Genomic DNA, 20,196 nt, shown 5'->3' with positions numbered 1-20,196 from the left:
ACCTCAACAAGTTTATTCATGTGAGAAAATTTAGGATGTTGTCCCTGCAGGACCTTGCACACACCATAAACCTGGTTACACATACCCTGGAGGAGTTGGCCCTTGTGGTTAACTATGTAAAATCCAGGTTATCTCTAACTAGATCTGTTGATTTTATTGGTGCAGTTCTGGATGCTAACAGAGGTGCTGCTTTTTTCCCTATCACTAGGGTCAGAGCCATTCAAAACTTCACTAATGTTTTCAGAGAGCAGTCACTATACAGAAGCTGCTAGGGCTCATGTCTTCCACCACGGCATGCTAGGCTTCGGATGAGGCCCTTACAAAACTGGTTCCTTAGAGCTTTTCGCATGAATGTAGATCCCCAATGGAAGAGGCTTTCTATCCCGAGAACCGTTATTAGGTCTCTGGGATGGTGGGCTCAGGAACCCAATCTCCTGGCTGGAGTCCCCTTTCGGGTTTGCTCCCAAGATCTGCAAATCTATACTGATGCTTCCTTGGGGGGCTGGGGGGCACACTGTGGCCCTTTGGAAGCAAAGGGCAGGTGGTCACAGGCTCAATCGTCCCTTCAAATCAATGTCCTAGAGATGAAGGCAATTAGAAACGCACTTGTTTCCTTTGCAGATATCCTCGAGAACAAGTCCTGATTGCGACAGACAATATGACGGTGAAGTATTACATCAACAAGCAAGGGGGCACCAACTCCCTTGCTCTATGTGACGAGGCTGTTCGCATCTGGAACTGGGCTATCGAGCACCGAGTCTCCATTACGGCTATCCATGAGGCTGGCCTGACAAATTGTGCAGCAGACGCCCTCAGCAGGGACACTTTGGCAGACTACGAATGGTCCCTCCAGAACTCATTTATCCACCCTATTTTCAGTCTTTGGGGGTGGCCGAGCGTGGATCTATTCGCCTCGGCTCACAGCACAAAGTGTGCCCAATTCTGTTCCAGGGCGGGGGTCGATGCAACATCTCTAGGAGACGCCTTCCAACTGACATGGTCAGGTCCACTGATGTACGCCTTTCCTCCCCACGCCCCGTCACGTGACCGCTGGGTGGGAAAAGCTGTTATTAAGGCTTGATCGCGGACAGGGGGAGGGGAGCTCTCCTAGGCAGCTAACTCTTCTGGAAGCTTGTAAATCTTCTCCGTGGCTGGCCTGTGCAAGCGCAGTCCCATGTGGGACTGCACAGAAGCCATGAAAACGAACATTACATTAGCTGAAACAGTTCTCAAAGCGATTATATTAGAAAAGAATACCGCAGTGTGGACATAGTTAATTCACCAAAAACAGAGTCAAAACAAATCTCTGGCTGGCCTGCGCAAGCACAGTCCCATGTGTGCCTGCACAGAAGACCATTCAACGAACAACAGTTACAGGTAAGAGCAACACTGTTTTTTATCATATTTCTAGTTTTAGTTTTCTATTGGTACTTTTTAGCTGCTTGTTATACCATTGAGAGGAGATTTTTCTGTTATCCAAAAATTGTTTTTCTGTATTTTTTCTTGTAAGCTGTAATTTTTAACATGTCATGAAACCAATATACCCCTGGACTGCCAGTGTAAGTACTAAACAATACCATGTATTTTGCAGCTGTCTATTTCATTCAATCCTCCAGAAAACACATATGTAAATACCTTTCTTTTTCCAAAGGGCAACTAGATGTTGAGAAGGGTGATCTTAAACAGAACTTTGAATGTTCTGGTGTAATTTTACACTTCAGTATGCATTAAGGTTTTCCTGACCTCATACCTTTTACAGGTCCTGTTCTAATTGCAAAAAGGCACATGGCATCCTGGTAATGCTTTTAGATCTTAATGGAGGTAGAGTTATTACTAGTTCAGTACCTAGAAAGTTCATAAACTCTAATGACTAGTACTGTCAGAAAGATGTTTATGGAGCCACTAGAAACTCAGCTATTCAGTTACGAACTCTAAGGGACATCTACATACCTTCTTCCTTTATGAACAGGTATGTTGAAGATAGTCGGCTTGTCTTTAGTCCATGGTTTTTTTTCCCCTATGTTACACTGCTTTGGTAGAAAGTGTGAACCCTTTAATCAACCCATTTTATGTAATTTAAGTGCCTTACAGAATTAGAAGTTACTGTAGAAGTTTCCTATTTTGTTCTAATCAAGGTAAACTTGTTCAGCTTAAGAAATCTGTTGAAGTGTAAGCTGGTAAGAGTGCAATTTTGTACACAGAACTAGTTCAACGTTGCTTCTGTCATGATCTGCTCTCTTTGTCTCCAAGTACCCGAGAGGCAGTGGGAATCAATGTGTGTGTGTGTGTGTGTGAGAGAGAGAGAGAGGGCTTGAACCTATTAGCCTGCTTCTACCTATCATTAGGGTAAAGCTCTGCTCCTGCTCAAAGTTTTTGCCCTTTAATCTTCCTTCAGTGGTTTGAGGCCTCTATGTGTGTGCAAGAGGTTACTCACTCCCCTCACCCCTGCCTGCTATTTTTGTTAGAGAGGTTTCAGCATTCTTCCATATGCATCTTAATTTAGTCTTGTGCATTTATTATAGCGTTGTGTGTGCATATGTGTGAAGTGCCGTCAAGTCACAGCCGGCTTATGGAAACTCAGTAGGGTTTTCAAGGCTAGAGACATTCAGAGGTGGTTTGCCATTGCCTTCCTCTGCATATTGATCCTGGTATTCCTTGGTGGTCTTCCATCCAAGTACTAACCAGGGCTGACCCTGCTTTGCTTCTGAGTTTCTCACTTGGGATTTCTCAGCAAAAAACCATACAGAAAACTCAGAATTTTAAAAAAAGCAACAGAGACAATAAAACCTCTTCAAATTCAAATCTCACACCACTGCCACTAATTGTTATGGTAGGAGGGGAAAAGTGGTGCCTTTCCTTGCTGGGAAACTCCCTTAGACCAAGGGTTCCCTGCAAAGTACCCTGATCACCCACCGCCATTATTGTAATGTATTCACATATATTATATCACAAGTATTCTCCAGTGTTTTTCAGGAAAAATCTTACAGAAGCTTGCCAACCCATGCGCTTGGCAAGTAGCAAATTGGAGTAATTAAACTCATTGATTAAAAGAATTTATTTTAGGCGAGGATTATGCAAAGAAGGTACATGGTCTTTAGAAATCCCCTCCCAGCTACATCCTTGTTAGGAGGTGTTGTTTACTGTTGTTTTCCTCATAGTACTGCCTGGTGTCTCCACTTATTCCTTGTGCACATGAAGCAGAGAGGTTGTAGGAACAGAGTGAATGCTCAAGTGAGTTTCACTTGCTAGTTCAAAGTAAGGTTTACCACAGGGGCAGCCCTATTCACTGGGAATGCTCTCCTAATGTAGCTAGGTAGCTTGCATTTCTGCAAGGTGGTCGTAAGTCTTCTTTGCATAGGTCTAGACTTTTTCAAGAGGGTAGCTGTGTTGTCTGCAGTAGAAGGACTAGATTCAAGTCCAGCAGCACTTAGAGAAAATCTTGTTGGTCTCTAACGGTGTATTCCTACGGAGGGCTACTCCAGTCTAAGCCCATTCATTTCAATGGGCTTAGACTGGAGTAACTCTCCTTAGGAATGCACTGTAAGTTGCTACAGAACTTGAATCTGGCTAGACTTTTGTAACTGAGGCGATATGTTTTATTTCATTACTATAAAAATACAAACATAGAATACATAACACAAACACAGACAATACAGTACATTCACAAAATCTAAAATATACAAAAATGAGCTTTAACTGGGAGAACATATACAGTTTTGTTTCCCTATGGTATGCTATTATGACTTTATAACATTGAATTTACTGCTTTTTATTCACTCTCATGGTATACGTACTTTAAACTTACATAATAAAACTGACCGTTATTGAATCATTCTAACTGCCTTATAATCTTATGTGAACTTGTTTATATTCACTAGATTCTATTATGTATATTTTCTGTATAGCATTATAACTAAACATTTTCATTTCTAGTTATACATAATTTACGAGACATATGCATAACATAATTTTCATTTTTGTTAACTCTTCGCTGGATCTTTTATTCACATAATTGGTCAGCTTGGTCATCACTGCATACTCTGCTAATTTGTCTTTCTAATCATCTATGTCTGGACAATCTTCTAACTTCCACTTTGTGGCAATCACCGCTCTTGCAGGCATGATTGTGTATCTAAACAATTCGTCCATGGACTTCACTATTGCTGATGGTAAAATTCCTAACACAGTTTTAGGATCCATTGAAAATTTGACAATGCTAGCTGCTCTTTTGTGCAGGAGGAGAAATATACTATTATCTAGAAAAAAATAGCCTAAAATATAAAACCGTGAGAATAAGGTCGTGTTCCTTCACTTTCCAGTTTTGTACTCTCAAATCAGTGAGAAACACTTTGAAAAGATGCACTAAGCAGTTCTATGGGGAATATTTCTTAAATTTCATAGGCCCATGATGACTGAGCTGCTGGAATTGCTCTGTATAACACCAATATGCTGTATGGGTATTAAGAATTGATTTCAGCGATCATTATGATATCTGCCTATCAGTGGTGTTTCTCCATGTTCCTATCAGCATTCCTGTAGGCCAGAGCCCTCTTGTCCTGTAGTCCTGTGTCGTGAAACTTCTTTAGAACAAGTCACTTGTTGGTCCATATAGCTTAGTCAAGCCTATTTTTACTGTCACTGTCTCCCTGGGGTCTGAAGCAGAGCAGTTGTTCCTGACATCTGCTATTTAAGATCCTTTAGCTGGAGATGCAAGTGACTGAACCTGGGACCTTCTTCATGCAAAGCATTAGTTTCCTTCATTCTTTACATTTATACCTCACCTTCCCTGTGAGGAGAGCTTTATGGTGCTATATAGGGATAGAGCTATCACATTTGTTGTTCTTGTGGTCGGTTAGTCCTGAGAGCGAGAGTCACTGGCCACTGGCCCAAGGTGGGGATTCAAATGCAGATCTTCTTAGTCCAAGCCTAACCCTTCAAACAGTACAGCCATGGTTTCAGAACTTTTCTGAATGCAGCTTACTAAAGTTAGTGAAAACCCCCAGCTTTGGAATTAGACATTTGTTCATGTAGGTTCAATTCAGAGTATTCCACACCTTCCTTTGAGGTTTGACTACCCTTTCTTGCTGCTTGGTTCATATTCTTGGTTCTTTGGGCCCTTTTCTTGCTAAATCCAATAATTCTATTTTTGGCAGACGTTTATTTTCTTATGAGGTGATGAGATTTCTCAGTTGGAATTACGGTGGCTGACGGTAGATGGTAAAAGCAAAGTTTCTAGCATTCTGAAGTCTCAATTTTAAATTTATTGCAGCATTGAAGCCGCGGTGGCTACTTTTGCCCAAGCCAGGCCACCTGGTATCTATAAAGGTGATTATTTGAAAGAGCTATTCCGGCGTTATGGTGATGTAGAGGATGCCCCAGCACCACCTCCATTGCCAGAGTGGTGCTTTGACGAAGATAACGAAGAAGAAGAAGATGACAATTGCAAACCAGAAACCCAAGAATCGGAAGCTGGGTCATCGAGTTCCTTTTCTGGCAAAAGAAAAAAAGAACTCTTGAAGCTGGTAATGTCCAGAAATTAAATTATTTTGTTCTTTGTTTAATTATGAATTACTCTGTCCCTGTTAATAATTTTATGGTGTTTTGTTCCTAGTACATCTGCTTAGAGTTGCACAGACTTAGAAACCCCTTTTCATTATCTTTGCTGTATTGTGATCACAGAGTTGCTGCTGCTTATGGGAAATTTATAGATGGAAGGATTCTGCACAGTGTGTGAATTGCACATTTCTTCCCTTTCCCTTTTGCACTTAGCTTGGTTTCCCACCATAGCCTCTGATCGGAATTAACCACAAACTGGCTTTCCTATGAAAGGTGACTTTTATTATTGAACCATCTGCAAACCTGTAATTAAAAATCCCCACCTGTGATCTATGGCTCATAGTCAAGGTACAATGGAGAATTCTGTCAGATGTTTCTTAGATGACAAATTAGAGTTTGCCAGTAGCCGAATAGAGAAGCATGCAGTCTATATATGATCGAACTCAAGAAATACAGGCCTACAAGTGGAAATAATAGGTGTGCTGGAAAATAAAAGCAGCCATTCATCTTTATGGGAAGGGTTGTCACAATAAATTAATATTGCTGGTAAGCTTTTAGCTTTAAAAGGTTGGCTGAGTAGTCATTTAATGAAAGCATTTTATAACTTAATGCTTCACGTAATTGACGTTCGCTTCACCTATGTCCGTGTGACAGCTATATGGAGCAGTTCCACCACTGCTGGTTTCTTTAACATTCAGGCATGATGGGTGACTTCGGTTCAGTGCACTGTTGCACTTCACTGGCCCTTGAGATTCTTGACTCAAGATAATAAAATTGCAGCAACTTCACTGGAAGCTGCTGACTTTTGGAAGAACAAAATATTGATTTGAAAAAGCAGTGTAGGTGTTAATTGACAAACAAATTAGACTTCAGAACCCTTTTTTTCAGTTTTGTGTTTGTGATCGTGTAAGTAAAAATGTTAGTCAAATGTGAAAATCTCATAAGGCAGTGCTGAAGCTTGCTTATGCACAGTGAAGCTGCATGCTAGGTTTGCAGATGTAGAGATAAGAAAATGGTGTAGGTTTTAGAGTGTACAACATGAATAATTTTGAGTGAAAGAGCGGTTTTATTTCTGAAATGCTTTGTTGTAAAGAGTTTCAGAAGGTAGGGCTAGCAAAATAATCAGTACACATTTATAATCTCAAAAAGGTCACATGAAACATGATGTGGTTCCTGAACAGTTTGAGAAAGAGAATCAATTGTACATGGTGAGGACGGCATCAGGATGCTTTTCCAAGATGGATGTACTGCGATATATGCGTAGAGGAAAACAAACTGGAAGTCTGCAGGCTCTTGTGAGATGCTTGGATATATATCGCTCAGTGGTAGCTGCTTGGAGCAGGATGAGTAATTACGACTGGATTAATTAACATAAAGCCAGTCATACTTTCCTTCACTCCCACTGTCTCCAGATTCAAAAGCTCAGATTAAATCGCATTCTGGACAGATTCCTAAGAGTTTTGCTTGCATGCGAAAAAGCTTCCAATAGAACTAATATGGTTTAGTGATTAGCGTGTTGGGTTAAGAATGAGGAGATCTGGATTTATGCAGCCATGAAGCTCATGGGGTGGCCTTAAGTAAGTCTCTCTCGAATTCAATTACCTCACAGTCATTGTGAGGAGAAAATTAAATGCTCTGCATATATGCCACCCTGAGCTCCATGGAGAAAGTGCATGAGATAAATGGGATAAATAAAATAAAACTAGAAATGTTGTAGTTGATTCTGCTCCTTAGCAGTTGACTAGCTGAAGTATTATTATATCTAAATATGAAGTTGATTAAGGTTGTTGGATAGAAATATAGGGTTGGATCCACTGGAGCTTCTGCTTATGAGGCATGATTTTCTCACTTCCTGCCCCTCACTACAGCCCCAAATGCTCCTCAGAGTGCTGTCCTTGTCTCCCAGGAGCAGCATTTTGAGGGACATTTTGGGCCGCAGTGATATGGGGAAGGCATGCTCTGTGGGTAGGAGTTCTGGTGGATTCAGCGCCAAGGTTTTCCCCACTAAACGTCACAATAGTTTACTTTCATGGCAATCTGCCTAAATATTGGCATGCATCATTGTTTCATTTGCAATCTTCCATCACTAATGGTGAAACAAGTTGCCTAAAATCTTAATTTTTTATCTTTTATTTGGTTGATTGTTATAGTCCCAATGCTGGACCGCAGCAGACATTAAAGAATCTTTTCTGTAGGAAGCTAATTCTGAAAAACTGCTGCCATCCATAATAAAACCCATATTCTGTGGTTACATAAATGTCAAAATGGTCATTTTTTTTTATGCAGGTACCTTTTACATTGCAACATCTGAACAAAGAGGATTTGAGATGAAAGAGTTGTGTTTATTCAGATTGAATGTATAGAATCCTTCCTCCTACCTTTTTATTTGGTTTATTGGTCCATTAATTCACAGTCACCAATGCTTCTTTGCCTGTCCATTCCCTTCCTTTCAGTAACACAGTTCTTTGACACATATCCACAAGTGTTTTTCAGCAGAAGCTCTGGGAGCTGTATGCACATAGGCCTATATGTACTTAAAGCTGTTCTCGCTCTGAGACAGAGGGTATCTTAAAAGTTGGGTGATTCCTATCGGTTGCCCAGTGAGGCAGGATCTGATTTCTTCTTCCTGTCTCCTTGGCTGGAATTGCCTCAGTTCCAGTTTTCTTCCTGCTTCAAAGGCAGAAGCAGCTCTCTGTAGTAGCCACCTAAATTGGAAACGATCCTACCTTCCAATCCTTAATTCAAACCTCTTCTTAATTTCCTAACAACCTTCTATCTATACCTGATCTTTTTATTCCCATATGTATTTTCTCCTCGGTGTACCCCCTTTTGTCCTCTCTCTATCTCTACACTCCTCCCATCAACGGTGAAGAGAGATGAAATGGCTGCCGGAGCTGAGGGAATGGATGACTATGTGACGGAGGTAGACCATGTAGCAGGTCTCTTATCCTCCAAACACGATCTCAGGGGTATGCCCTCTGGTAGGTGCTATCGAGGCCCTGAAGAGGCTCAGCGGCAAGAGAAAGTGGCTGTCACTGGAAAGCGCAAGAGTCACGAACCGCCACAAGAAAAAGTTGCGAAAATACTGCGGGGCCCAGTGGTGGACTCATCACCAGCCCGACCTCAGCCAGGGGAGAGCGAAACGCTATGTTCTTTACAAAATTTCTGACCAGCACGGCCAACAGCAGGAGAGTCATTGGCTGGGAACGTGGTCGCCCTCTCCCCCTATGGGTTTGTGGGTACCTCTCAATCAGCTTGTTCAGATATCGGCTTTGTTAGAGGAGATTCTGGCCCTCAGGGAGGAATTGCATTCTCTGCAAGCGCCCTCTATTGCTTCCTCCAGAGATTCCTCCCCTGTACATACTTATTGACTTAAGGAAACTGAAAGAAGGCCCCTTTCCCCCCCTCATGAGAATGGTCAGTCTTGGTTACAAACTTGATAAGATCTTAGTTGAGATGCACAATAAAAAGAAAGCTATTCTCAAGTGTGTCAGCAAAGAAGGAAAGAAAATTTCTTCCCTCTGTACCTATCATTCCTTATCACGATCTAGACATGACCAGAGACGTGGCTCCTGGAATAGTGGAAGGGGCTCCTTTTGCAGAGGGGTGCTTGGCCGATCTGTATACTACCAGTCCTCTAGGGCAGGTAAATCAGACAAGTTTGCAAAGAAGAACAAGCAGTGACGCCCAGACGTCACAAGTGTGTGTGTGTGTGGGGAAGGCAGACTCCAACATTTTGCCTCCTAGTGGACCCTATCTCAACCAGACCATTGGGTCCATCAAGTCATCCTATCCGGATACTGAGTAGATTTGTAAACCTTCCAGCGCACCGGTTTGTGCAATCTCCAACTTCCAAGAAACCGGAAAAACATGTGAGGACCCTGGCAGCCATAGAACATCTGCAGCAGATAAGAGCTATAGAGCTGGTAGCTCCAAAAGAAAGATTCTCAGGTGTATGTGCTGTGTTTTTCATGGTTCCAAAAAAGAACAGAGATTGGAGGGTCATACTGGACTTAAAATACATGAACAGGTTTTATAGGGCACAAGTGCTTTCAGATGGAAACCCTGGGATCCATAGTGGAAGCTCTCAGGCAGGGATCGTTCGTGACATCGATTAATCTTATGGAACTTTCAAGATGCCCTTTGCCTCAGAGTGAGAAAGAACCTTGTTTACTTACCATGAAGGTTCCTTCTGCTTTGAGGCAAGGAGGGCATCTTACCCACCCTGGGCGAAGAAAGAATAATAAGTGGAGTGATGACAGGAAGAAACCTTAATAGAAGAGTAGATCAAGACTAGTTGATATGAGGATTCATTCTAGTCACCAGATGTGAGGACATTTCTCCCTGTTCTTGTTTCTTCCTTGTTCTTGTTTTTCAAATAAAGTTTACATGTTTTTTCACTGTTATTACTTATATCTACAGTTCTATAGTTAAGGTTAGTTATTGTAAGGTCCTTGATGATGCTGAGTTAGCTTGGATAGTCATGAAACTGAGGCAATTCCAGCCAAGGGGACAGGAAGAGGAAATCAGGTCCTGCCTTCCTGGGCAACCGATAGGAATCACCCAGCTTTCAAGATGCTCTCCTTGCCTCAGACAGAAGGAACCTTCACAGTAAGTGAACAAGGTTCGCTTACTCCATTTAGTTGAATGGGATAGTGCTGAATCGAGGGTCTAACTGCATGTTAAAACACACAATTGTTCAGATTTAATTGTACCACTTTGTAAAATATAAAATTATATTGCTGTGAGTGTGGTGAACAAAACTTGTAAGATAAACTAACTCCGTATAATTTAAAGTGCAAAATTAAACTCTCCTTGTTGAAATCTACATATTCCATAGATTTTCCTACTATTGCACATGGTATTCTAATACCATATTTGTATATTTATTTTTAGGGCGCAGTATTCTTGGAAGGAATCTCAGTTAAACATGTGACTCAAGTGACGTCTCAGCCAAAGCTTGGAGAAATACAGCGCAAATGCCAGCAATTTGCTGGATGGAAAGGGTATGGGCTTTTTAAAAAGAAAATGTAGTTTGCTATATTGTAGAAATGCTGCCCTGTTTCTTGTATATATAATAAAAAGCTAACAACTGAATTATCAAAATTGCTGGCTTATTTGGATGAGATGTCACACATGTTCCTTGCAAGGAATGTTCAAAGGAGAAGGGAGGATAAATGATCTGGAAATTCTGCCCCAATCCATATTTAGTTTTTAAAAATTTGTGAACTAATATTATATTATATACTATTATAGCTAGGGTGTTCTTTGAATGTGCAAAACCCCTGACCTTTTCTGTGGCTTCACTGCCAGGCACTTGACCATTGAGTTTGCTGCTAGAAAGATTGATGATTAAGTATTTGAAATAGGGTAGAAGTTATTTAATTTAGTTAAAACAATACTGCCTTTCTATCCAACTCAGGATCCCCAAGGCAGTGAACATCATCATATAAATAAATAAGTAAATATGTACACATTCTTAAACAGATAAACATGTACAGGGAGGAGGGCTAATAAAAGTTAGTGAGGGAATGCTAAACAAACAAAGTCTTCACCCACTGGGTGAAGACGATAGAGGGAGGCAGACGGATCTCCCTGGGCTTCAGGTTTCAGCACCATGACCAAGAACGTTCTTTCTTGGGTTGCCATCTATCTAGCATCAGTTTGGGGAGTACCCAAAGCAGGGCCTCTGAAGATGACAGGAGTGGTCAGGTAGGTTCATACGGTAGTAGGTGTTCCTTAAGGTATACTGGCCCCAAGCTGTATAGGGCTTTAAAGGCCAATATCAGCACCTTGTATTAGATCTAGATGTTAACCAGGAGCTGGTGTAGATAGAACAAAATTGGAGTGATAAGGTTGCTATGATCATCTCCAGTCAACGTTCTGGCTGCAGCATTCTGTATGAACTATAGCATCTGGACAGTCTTCAAGGGCAGCCCCACATAGAGCATGTTGCAGTAACCTAATCTTGATGTTAACCAATAGGAGGCCCAGATTCAGCAGCACCCTTAAGATACAAACGTGCTCTTTAGGGGGAGTGCAACTTCATCCAGAACATGAGTCATCCCAGCTCCTGGGTCAAACCAATCCTCCCCATCAGTAGCACCTCGGTATTGTCAGGACTAAGTTAACCCCCATCCATCCCAGAATTGCCTCCAGCACCTGTTTATAGTTTCCATTGCCTCCCTGGCACTTGTGATATAGGGCTCAGTGTCATCCACCTATTGGTGGCAGCTCAGCCCAAATCTCCAGAATAACTCTCCCAGCAGCTTCATGTAGATGTAAAAAAAACATGGATCCTTGTGGTACCCTTTAAGCCAGAGGCCAAGTGGCTAAGTAGCAGTCCTCTAGCAACACATTTTGGAGCCAACCTTAGCCAAGGGGCTAAGTAGCAGTCCTCTATCACCACATTTGGGAGCCAACCTTTGAGGTAGGATTGAAACCACCTCTAGATGGTGCCTCCCAATGGCAGTCCCAAAGGTCATTTTCTTTAATGGAACCACCCCATTCTGCAGAATATGCCCCAACGATTCTCCGAGGGGCCTTCCGCCAACTTGTGGCTTTTGCTTCAACTGAGGAGGGTTCTTTAGGCACCAACAGAGGATGGGTTCAAACTCTGTTCAGTGGAATGGGAAGATATGGGTAGGTTGTAAATGCTGTACCTTTCATGATTAATAACTGGGATCTTGAGAATAGTTAAAATAAGTTTCTAGAGCAGAGATCCCCAAACTTTTTTGAAACTGTGGACACCTTTGGAAATCTGATACAGGGTGGTGGGCACAACCACAAAACGGCCACCACAGGAGGCAGAGCTGCTCATACAGAGGAAGCCCCAGTGCACGAGTGGACAAGAGTAATTTAAGAAAATACACTGGGAAAGAGAGGTTTGAGAGCGTAAAGTCAACACTGTGGTAGCATCTGCCAGTATTCAGGTGCTGTTATTGTAATCTGCACCACAAATTGGAACTCCAGTGGCCAATCAAACTTCTGCTGGGCAAGAGCCCCCTACACTTTCTGAAAACACTTGGCCGGCACCAGGAAAGGTGTCAGGGGGCACTATGGTGCCCATAGGCATCAAGTTAAGGACCCCTGTTCTAGAGCATATTTCATTCATTGTTTCTGAACTTAGTTTGAAGGTCTGCAAAGGCCTTTCAGATGCATATAGGCTTGTATTGAGAAGGTTAGTTTCCAGTTACCATAAAAAATTTCTTGGAAGGCTCTCAGTTAGTGCTGCTTCAGTTCTGGATACCAGAAACTGTAGTCCCAAAGCAATAGCGTGTCTAAAATTTTGGATAATATTTTGCCTATTAAAAGAAATGAGATGAGAACATTGCCTTGAACCTGAGAGGAAAATTACAGGTTTATTGAGACAATGGTCAGTGAATCTCTCCATCCGGGTTTCCCTTATTCTAAACAAACCCTGGTCTCGGAATGATCATTAGACGTAACACTTTGAATTTTGTAGTTCCTGATATAAAGTAATTGTAAACACTGCTGGAAAGTTTACAGTGTGCCAAACTTTTTCTTTCACTGGAGAAGCTATTAGGATTTCTCCCCCCAAAAACCCAAACTGCATGTAATTCAGTCAGAAAATAATTGGTACATTAAGAAGGTTACGAAAACTGCCTTTGGTCAAAAAAACTACTTCCCTTTTTTGGATAATTCCCACTTAGTAGAAAAGCTGATTTGTAAGAATGACGTTGCAGGGGGGTGATCCAAGTTAACAGGGGCCCAGAAATGAATAAAGCCTTTACCCGTTTTCCCTTTTAGAACTGGATTTCCTGGAGCTCAGCCTGTTTCTATGGATGAGCAGAATATTAAATTTTTAGAGCAGAAGCCATACAAAGTAAGCTGGAAAGCAGATGGAACACGGTAAGTTGAAGTTCTCTTTATCACCTTGATCATTATGAAGTAACTGAACATGTCTTTTCATAACTTTTCATATGATTTGTCTTGTTTTTACATGCTTTTAGAAGTGCTTATAGTTTAAACCAGAAAACATCATTTTGCTAATGCCTTTAAATGAAAAGCTTGGTTTTTAAAACAAGTAGAGCACAGATTTGCCTACATATTCTTTCATATATACATTTCCCCTTTTGGTTATTTTTCCTTTTTCTTTTTTTGCCATCAAGTCACATCTGACTTATGGCGGCCTCTGGTGGGGTTTTGAAGGCAAGAGATGTTTGGAGGTGGCTTGCCATTGCCTGCTTCCACTTCACGATCCTGATATTCATTGGAGGTCTCCCATCCAAATACTAGCCAAAGTCAGGGCTGAGAGTGTGTGACTGGCCCAAGGTCACCCAGCAATCTTCCATGGCATGAGTGGGAATTTGAACCTGGGTTTCCCAGGTCCTAGTCTGACACAGCCGTTACGCCACAGCCAGTGTGGTGTAGTGGTTAAGAGGGTGGCTTGGAGCGGTGGAATCTGATCTGGAGAACCAGGTTTGATTCCCCACTCCTCCACGTGAGTGGCAGAGGCTGATCTGGTGAACTGGATTTTTGTTTCCCCACTCCTCCGCATGAAGCCAGCTGGGTGACCTTGGGCTAGTCACAGCTCTGTTAAGAGTTCTCTCAGCCTCACCTACCTCACAGGGTGTCTGTTGTGGGGAAGGGAAGGTGATTGTAAGCCGATTTGATTCTTCCTTAAGTGGTAGAGAAAGTCTACATATAAAAACCAATTCTTCTTCTTATCCCATGTTAATTTCTTGTCTTTTTCCTTTGTACACACATGGCACAGCACTGATTTATGTACTCCTCTTTTTTTCAGCTGTATATATTGTGTGCTAAGGAAAAACTGGTTATCTCCTTGTTTTCACTTGGTGCATTTCTGTATTCTGTATCCTTGTTGTAGGTTACCATCAGATCTGAGTAGCCAAAGCTTGCAGTTGTGGTCAGTGAGAATTGCTTTCTAGAATGGGCTTTGTAGGTACATTCTCATTAATAACTCTCTTTTTAGAAAGATATACAGACTTGTGTTGGCATCTAGAAATCTGGACTTTAATATAAAATCTACTAGCTCTATTACAGTACAAATACTATCAGTATTAGATTTTTTTGAGCATGCTTAAACCCAAGGAAGGATTAGGCTTTCTGGTTCTCGCAGTATGATTTTATGTCCATTCGGTAATTTGCATCACACAGTATTCAGTGACGGTTCTCAGAAAGCTTGCTACAAATTTAAGTTTTTTTCACTATCCCCAAATAATGCACATATGTTTTGTAATTATGCATCTTTTTAAACTGGATATTAGTGATCCAGATAGCAGTTGTTTAATTCCTAAGAAGTGAGGTTCTGGTTCCATTTATATCTGAAAAACCAGGATACACCATGCTGTGAAGCTGTGAAAGAATGCTGACCATATAGCCATGCAAGAGATACCCAGGGATCACACTAGAATGTAGTAAGAGGCAGCTGGGGGTCTTGCTGCTTCCAGCTTTCTCCAAAGCTTAGGGCGGTGTTAGGAATAAGAGCTTTGGAACCTGGAGTAAGAGTAGGATCTTGTGACTTGAACTTGTGTTGGGTTTCAGAGGCACTTTGAAGCAATGAGAGGCCTTGTTGTTTCTTTCGAAACTCACGGCACAACTAGATGTCACGGTGTCCCTGGGTTGAACTAACAGAAGAAATTTTAAAAAGCTGTGAGGGCTCAATCGTGACCGGGTCTGTAGTGCAGCAGTACAAGGCACTCTTGTTCCCCCCTCCCTATATCTTTTCAAGTGCCAACTCCAGCCCCCTGTGGCTTTTTCGGCACATCAAAAGGTGGAGGGAGGGGAAACCAGAGTGCCTGGTCCCTCTGCACTGTGGACCAAATCAGGATTGGGCCCTTGCAGCTTTTTAAAATCTCCTATTAGGCACTAAAATTACAGCAACATCCCTGTGTTCAGCCTGGAGACACATTCATGTGTGTTTGTGCCCTGAGTGTGACATCAGATAAAAGATTACTCCCTTTCCCAAGTCCTCACAGCATGCCGGAATACTCAGGAAAGGGTCTTTGATGACCACAGATATTGGCTCGTTTCCAAGGCGAGCCAAAATGTTTGATTGCCATCTCTAGATCAATTTCTTCCTTAGTGAGCAATGGCAAGATAATGCTTTATTGTAAAGTAACACCTCAAATTTTGAATTGAAATCTTAATTAAAACATAAGCAAGTTGAATCTATAGGAGTTGTGACTAGGGGTGCACCTGAGCTGAAAATATACCTGAAACATATGTTATTGGTATTTTTCGGGTATATTTTGGTCTCGCAAATGTATCTGGAATTTTTCAGGGAACTGAAAAAAAAGGTCCTGAAAAATCCCGGAAATATTCAGGATTTATTGGAAAGCTCGGGAGTCAGCATTTGCAAACGTCCGGGGACTGTTCTCCCCGCCCCCATTTTTTCATTTTGTTTTTGCATCTTGTGGGAGTTCTATGGGCTTGCCAGCTACTTCTGTCAGTTTCAAGTTTCTTTGTCAGAGATTCCCCCCCCCTTTTTTCAAGAGTTGCTTTGTATTCCCTTCTGGTTTCTTAGTGTTCCTCAATGCTTGGATTTGTTCTTCTGTGGATTCTCATTAGTTCTATTGATGTGACACCTCCACGGAGGCACTGGGTTCTGCTGGGCATTGTGTACATTGCCATTTGTCCTGCTGGGCTTGCAAAAGTGCATCCCCACCTTCAGTTTCCACTGTAGAGATTCTTTGGTTTGAAATTACTTTTGTTGAGCTTGCACCGCCACAGTGGCTCTGGTTCTGCTGGGCTTTTGCACATTGGCATTGGTTCTGGTGGGCTTGCAAAAGTACCCCCACTTGGAGTTTCCTCTGCAGAGATTCTCTGGTTTGATTTTGGTTCTGCTGGGCTTGGGCTTTTTTTTTTGCTTTTGGGAAAAAACAAATGGAAACTCCTCTCCCCTCCATGTTCCCTGATTGCTTGCCTTCCCCCAACTCTGGCTTATTCTCCACTGTTGTGGTTGGAGAGGAAGTGCCTTCCAGAGGGCTCCTTTCTCCCCTGTTATAACGTGTAGAAAGGCAGAAAAGAAGACCGCTGGAAGACACTTCCTTCCAGTTCCAAGTCTGAGGTGTGATGATGAGGCCAAATTTGAGCTGCAGTAGACATGGAGAACTTTCATACTTCTTGCTCTCTATTCAGTCTACACAATTGTAATGTTTATCTTGTGGCCAGAGCTCAGCAAAAGTCCTAAGACTTCCCAGAAGCCTGGTCTTAGGGCAGAATGAATTAACTAGCTGTTCACTTACCTTCAGCCTGTTACGCTGGAATCTCCCCAGCAACATTGGACATTCCTCATGTTTTATGGGATGTGGGCATGTTTCTTCTTAAGAGGTAAAGATTGTCCCCTGTGCAAGCACTGGGTCAAATTTTTAGAGAGGTATTGATATCACTGTGATCCCGCTCCCATGTTTTTAATAATGGGGGAATCTCCTGGTTTTGTAGAGATTGAAAAGAGTTACTTTTTGTGGCTGGTTCATAGTGAGTAGATTTCAGTTTGGCAAACATAACCAAAATTATTTTATCTTTACATAATGCTTATTAGAGACTTCAGTTGGGGAAAAAAACCACTGGAAAGATACAGGTTGGCAGGATAACAGCCATTTCATACAATTTATTCAGTATTCGTAATGAGACTTTGGATCACAATTTTAGATGAAATGCTTGATCCTATGTTTCTCATTCTGAGGAGGAGGGCATCTTACAACATTGGGTGATCCTGCTCATACCTCTTTGCTCTGGTTCTGGAAGCTAGTACTGCCCACTATGAATAGTGGGGGATTCTTTATAAGATACTGGAAGTCTTATCACTGACAGGAGTATGCATACTAAGAATGAAATAACTCATAGTTGAACACCAAGACATCCTAGTAGAATCTGAAAATGAAACACTTAACAGGGGGTCATGAAGTATACTCTGAAATGCCTAAGATACGTTTAAATCAGACATTTGGAATTTGGTCAAGATCTAGTCCAGGACACCCCCAGCTGCTAGAAAAGTCTGAAAATGAGACACTTGTACAATTTTCTGTCACAGTTGAGAACCTAAAAATGTTCTTATACTAGAGGCCAGCAACTGAACACAAAATCAACCACACCACACATAGGACAGAATGTTTGGCTGTGGGAATTTTGTCCCAACACTTCTATTACATTTTTACTCCAGCCTTCCTCCAAGGACCTCAGGATGACATTGTGCATGGAATTTTCATCCTCCATTTTAGATTCACAATGACCTTCTGAGAGTGACTGGACTAAGACCATCCAATGAGTTTAATGACTAGGTGAAGGTTTGAGCCTGGGCTTCTCCAGTCCTTGTCTAATAATTGTGTCACACTGCCTTTCTCACTTGGAATTGTTGTCGTGAGGAATTGGGGGGGGGGATATTATGCAACTCAGTTGGTAACATCAGAATAAAAATCTCAGAGAAGTATGGGTCTCCTTGTCCTTCTCATCATATATAGTGTCCAGCAACTGCCCTTTCTCTAGCCATTTCTTGGCCTCTCAAAATCTTTGGTTCAGGCTTTTGGGCCTAGTATGTTACAGAAGTCCTGTAACTCTAGGAAGAAGAGTTGGTTTTTATATGCCAACTTTCTTTACCTTTTAAGAAGAATCAAACCGGCGTACAATCTCCTTCCCTTCCTCTCCCCACAGCAGACACCTTGTGAGGTAGGTGGGGCTGAGAGAGTTCAGCGAAATGTGACTGGTCCAAGGTCACCCAGCTGGCTTCATGTGTAGGAGTGGGGAAACCAACCCGGTTCCCCAGGTTAGAGTTCATCGTTCTTAACCACTACACCATGCTCTCATGATGACTTGCAAACTCAGAGAGAGAGATAAGAGTGCGATGGACACAGGGGCAGATGAGATCATGGGAGCTTCAAGGCGAAGACCAAGAGGGAGTTCTGCTCTCAGATTCCATCTCATTAGAGCAGGGAACCCTGGGTTGGGGTGAGTGCTTGCTTGACTGTGGGCATGTACTAGCTGCAGAAGTACATAGCAACACACCTGATCGGTCAATCAGGATCAGGCCAGCTGTAGGCAGTCTGGCATAAAGGAAGATCAGTCATTCTGGTTTGTTGGGACTTCCATGGCTGGAACACCTGGTTTTGGACTTTGAAATTCTGTTTGGACTCTGTGTTCCAGTCTGTTCAGGTAACATCTGGGTTAGAGGACCAAAAAAACTTGGGTTAGTTATTCTAATTTTATTATTTTCTTCCCTGTTTTTGCGCTGCTCCTATATTTGTAACCTTTTGCACATTTCTTTTAATAAACTTTATTCTATTTATTATATTTCTATGGTGTTATTTGAGGGCTTTAATCTAAATCCAGCATCTTGGCCTATTTTGACTGTAGCTACTAAGCAGGGTCAGCCATGGTCAGTATTTGGATGGGAGACCTCCAAGGAATACCAGGGTCACGACGTAGTGGCAGGCAATGGCAAACCACCTTTCAATGTCTTTTTTCTTGAAAACCCCATGGAGGTCACCATAAGTCAGCTGTGACTTGATGGCAACCCCCTCAATCCCTGAAGTAATAGTTTTTGGAACTCAACTTGAAAGTGTTCTACCTTACAGGGCTGACTTCTTCATTAACACCCGGAGGGGCTAGACACCTGGTCCCTTGGTCTGTCAGCTGAAAGGTTAGCTAAAGGGGTTGGTGATGACTCATTACCCTGGGCGAGGTCTCTCAGTCTTGTATGTTTCGTTTTGCCCTGACCTGTCACTATCCCTTGACATATGGCAACTGTCTTAAAGTTGTGAAGAAGTTATTTCCTTTGCCACCTATATGTGCACATACAGTTTAATACATCTGTATGCATTTTCTTTTTTGGGGGCATAGAGTTTTGGGGAAATAAAATCCTAAAGTATCTTTCAAATGCCTGTATAACTTAGCTTTTGCCTCTAAATGTTCCATGAAATTCATTCAGTAATGACTTTTCCAGAATCATTGTTATTAACCTGCTGCTGTCTTTGAAATACTTTCTTGCTAATATATTCATGACAGAGAACTCCAGAAGGCAAACTTTTTTTTACTATTACAGAAATTATTCTTGTGGCCCTAATGCTGGATATAATATTATATGTTCGGAATAGCTGAGGGAAGTATGGTTTTACAAATGTACCTAATTTGGAAGGACTAGGTTATCGAAATTGAAATTGTATGAATAAGATAATTATCTCAGTATGGCGAGGCGGGTTCTATATTTGCTGCTGCTATTGGCTTTTGTAATGAAAAGTATAATTAGCCCAGGTGGTTAGTGGCTTGCTTCTCTCCCTAGATAACGTATCTCATTAATAACGTTTGTAGCAGATGTTTGTTCTAATGAGTAGAGTTGAGTGTTCAGACTGGAATAGTGCAGTGAAGGTAATGAGACACCCATATCTCGGAGAACAAAACCCAACGGAGAATATTAAAAAGGATTTCACTTGTCTCTGGAATAGATAGCAATAGTGAAAAGGCAATGGTTCGTTTTATGATTAGAGAATTTCAAACTGACCAAAAACTGTTAAGTGACTTGAATCTTTTAGGCCAGTGTGGATCATTTTGCTTTTGAGACACATTTGTAATTTCCTGAAATTATTGTAAGATAATTTTCCCGTAGTTTGAGGAAATTGTTTTCAAAAGCATTGTGCATAAATAGGCAGTTCTGGGAAATTG

The 20,196-nt window shown here is 41.8% G+C and overlaps 1 protein-coding gene across 2 annotated transcripts in view; it reads left to right on the top strand.

Annotated features, from left to right (window-relative positions):
* The window catches only part of RNGTT (RNA guanylyltransferase and 5'-phosphatase), a 205,337-nt gene that overhangs the window by 26,652 nt on the left and 158,489 nt on the right, over positions 1-20,196 (top strand). For both annotated transcript variants that reach the window (XM_056856425.1, XM_056856426.1), the window contains exons 6-8: positions 5,270-5,522; positions 10,453-10,562; positions 13,327-13,428. In XM_056856425.1, the coding sequence (XP_056712403.1) occupies positions 5,270-5,522; positions 10,453-10,562; positions 13,327-13,428 (465 nt within the window). The remainder of the gene's footprint in view (positions 1-5,269; positions 5,523-10,452; positions 10,563-13,326; positions 13,429-20,196) is intronic.

This window comes from Euleptes europaea, chromosome 10 (assembly GCF_029931775.1).
Source record: "Euleptes europaea isolate rEulEur1 chromosome 10, rEulEur1.hap1, whole genome shotgun sequence".
In the NCBI taxonomy this organism is placed as follows: domain Eukaryota; kingdom Metazoa; phylum Chordata; class Lepidosauria; order Squamata; family Sphaerodactylidae; genus Euleptes; species Euleptes europaea.
The sequence above is the reverse complement of the archived record's forward strand: the minus strand, read 5'-3'. Positions and strand labels throughout refer to the sequence as shown.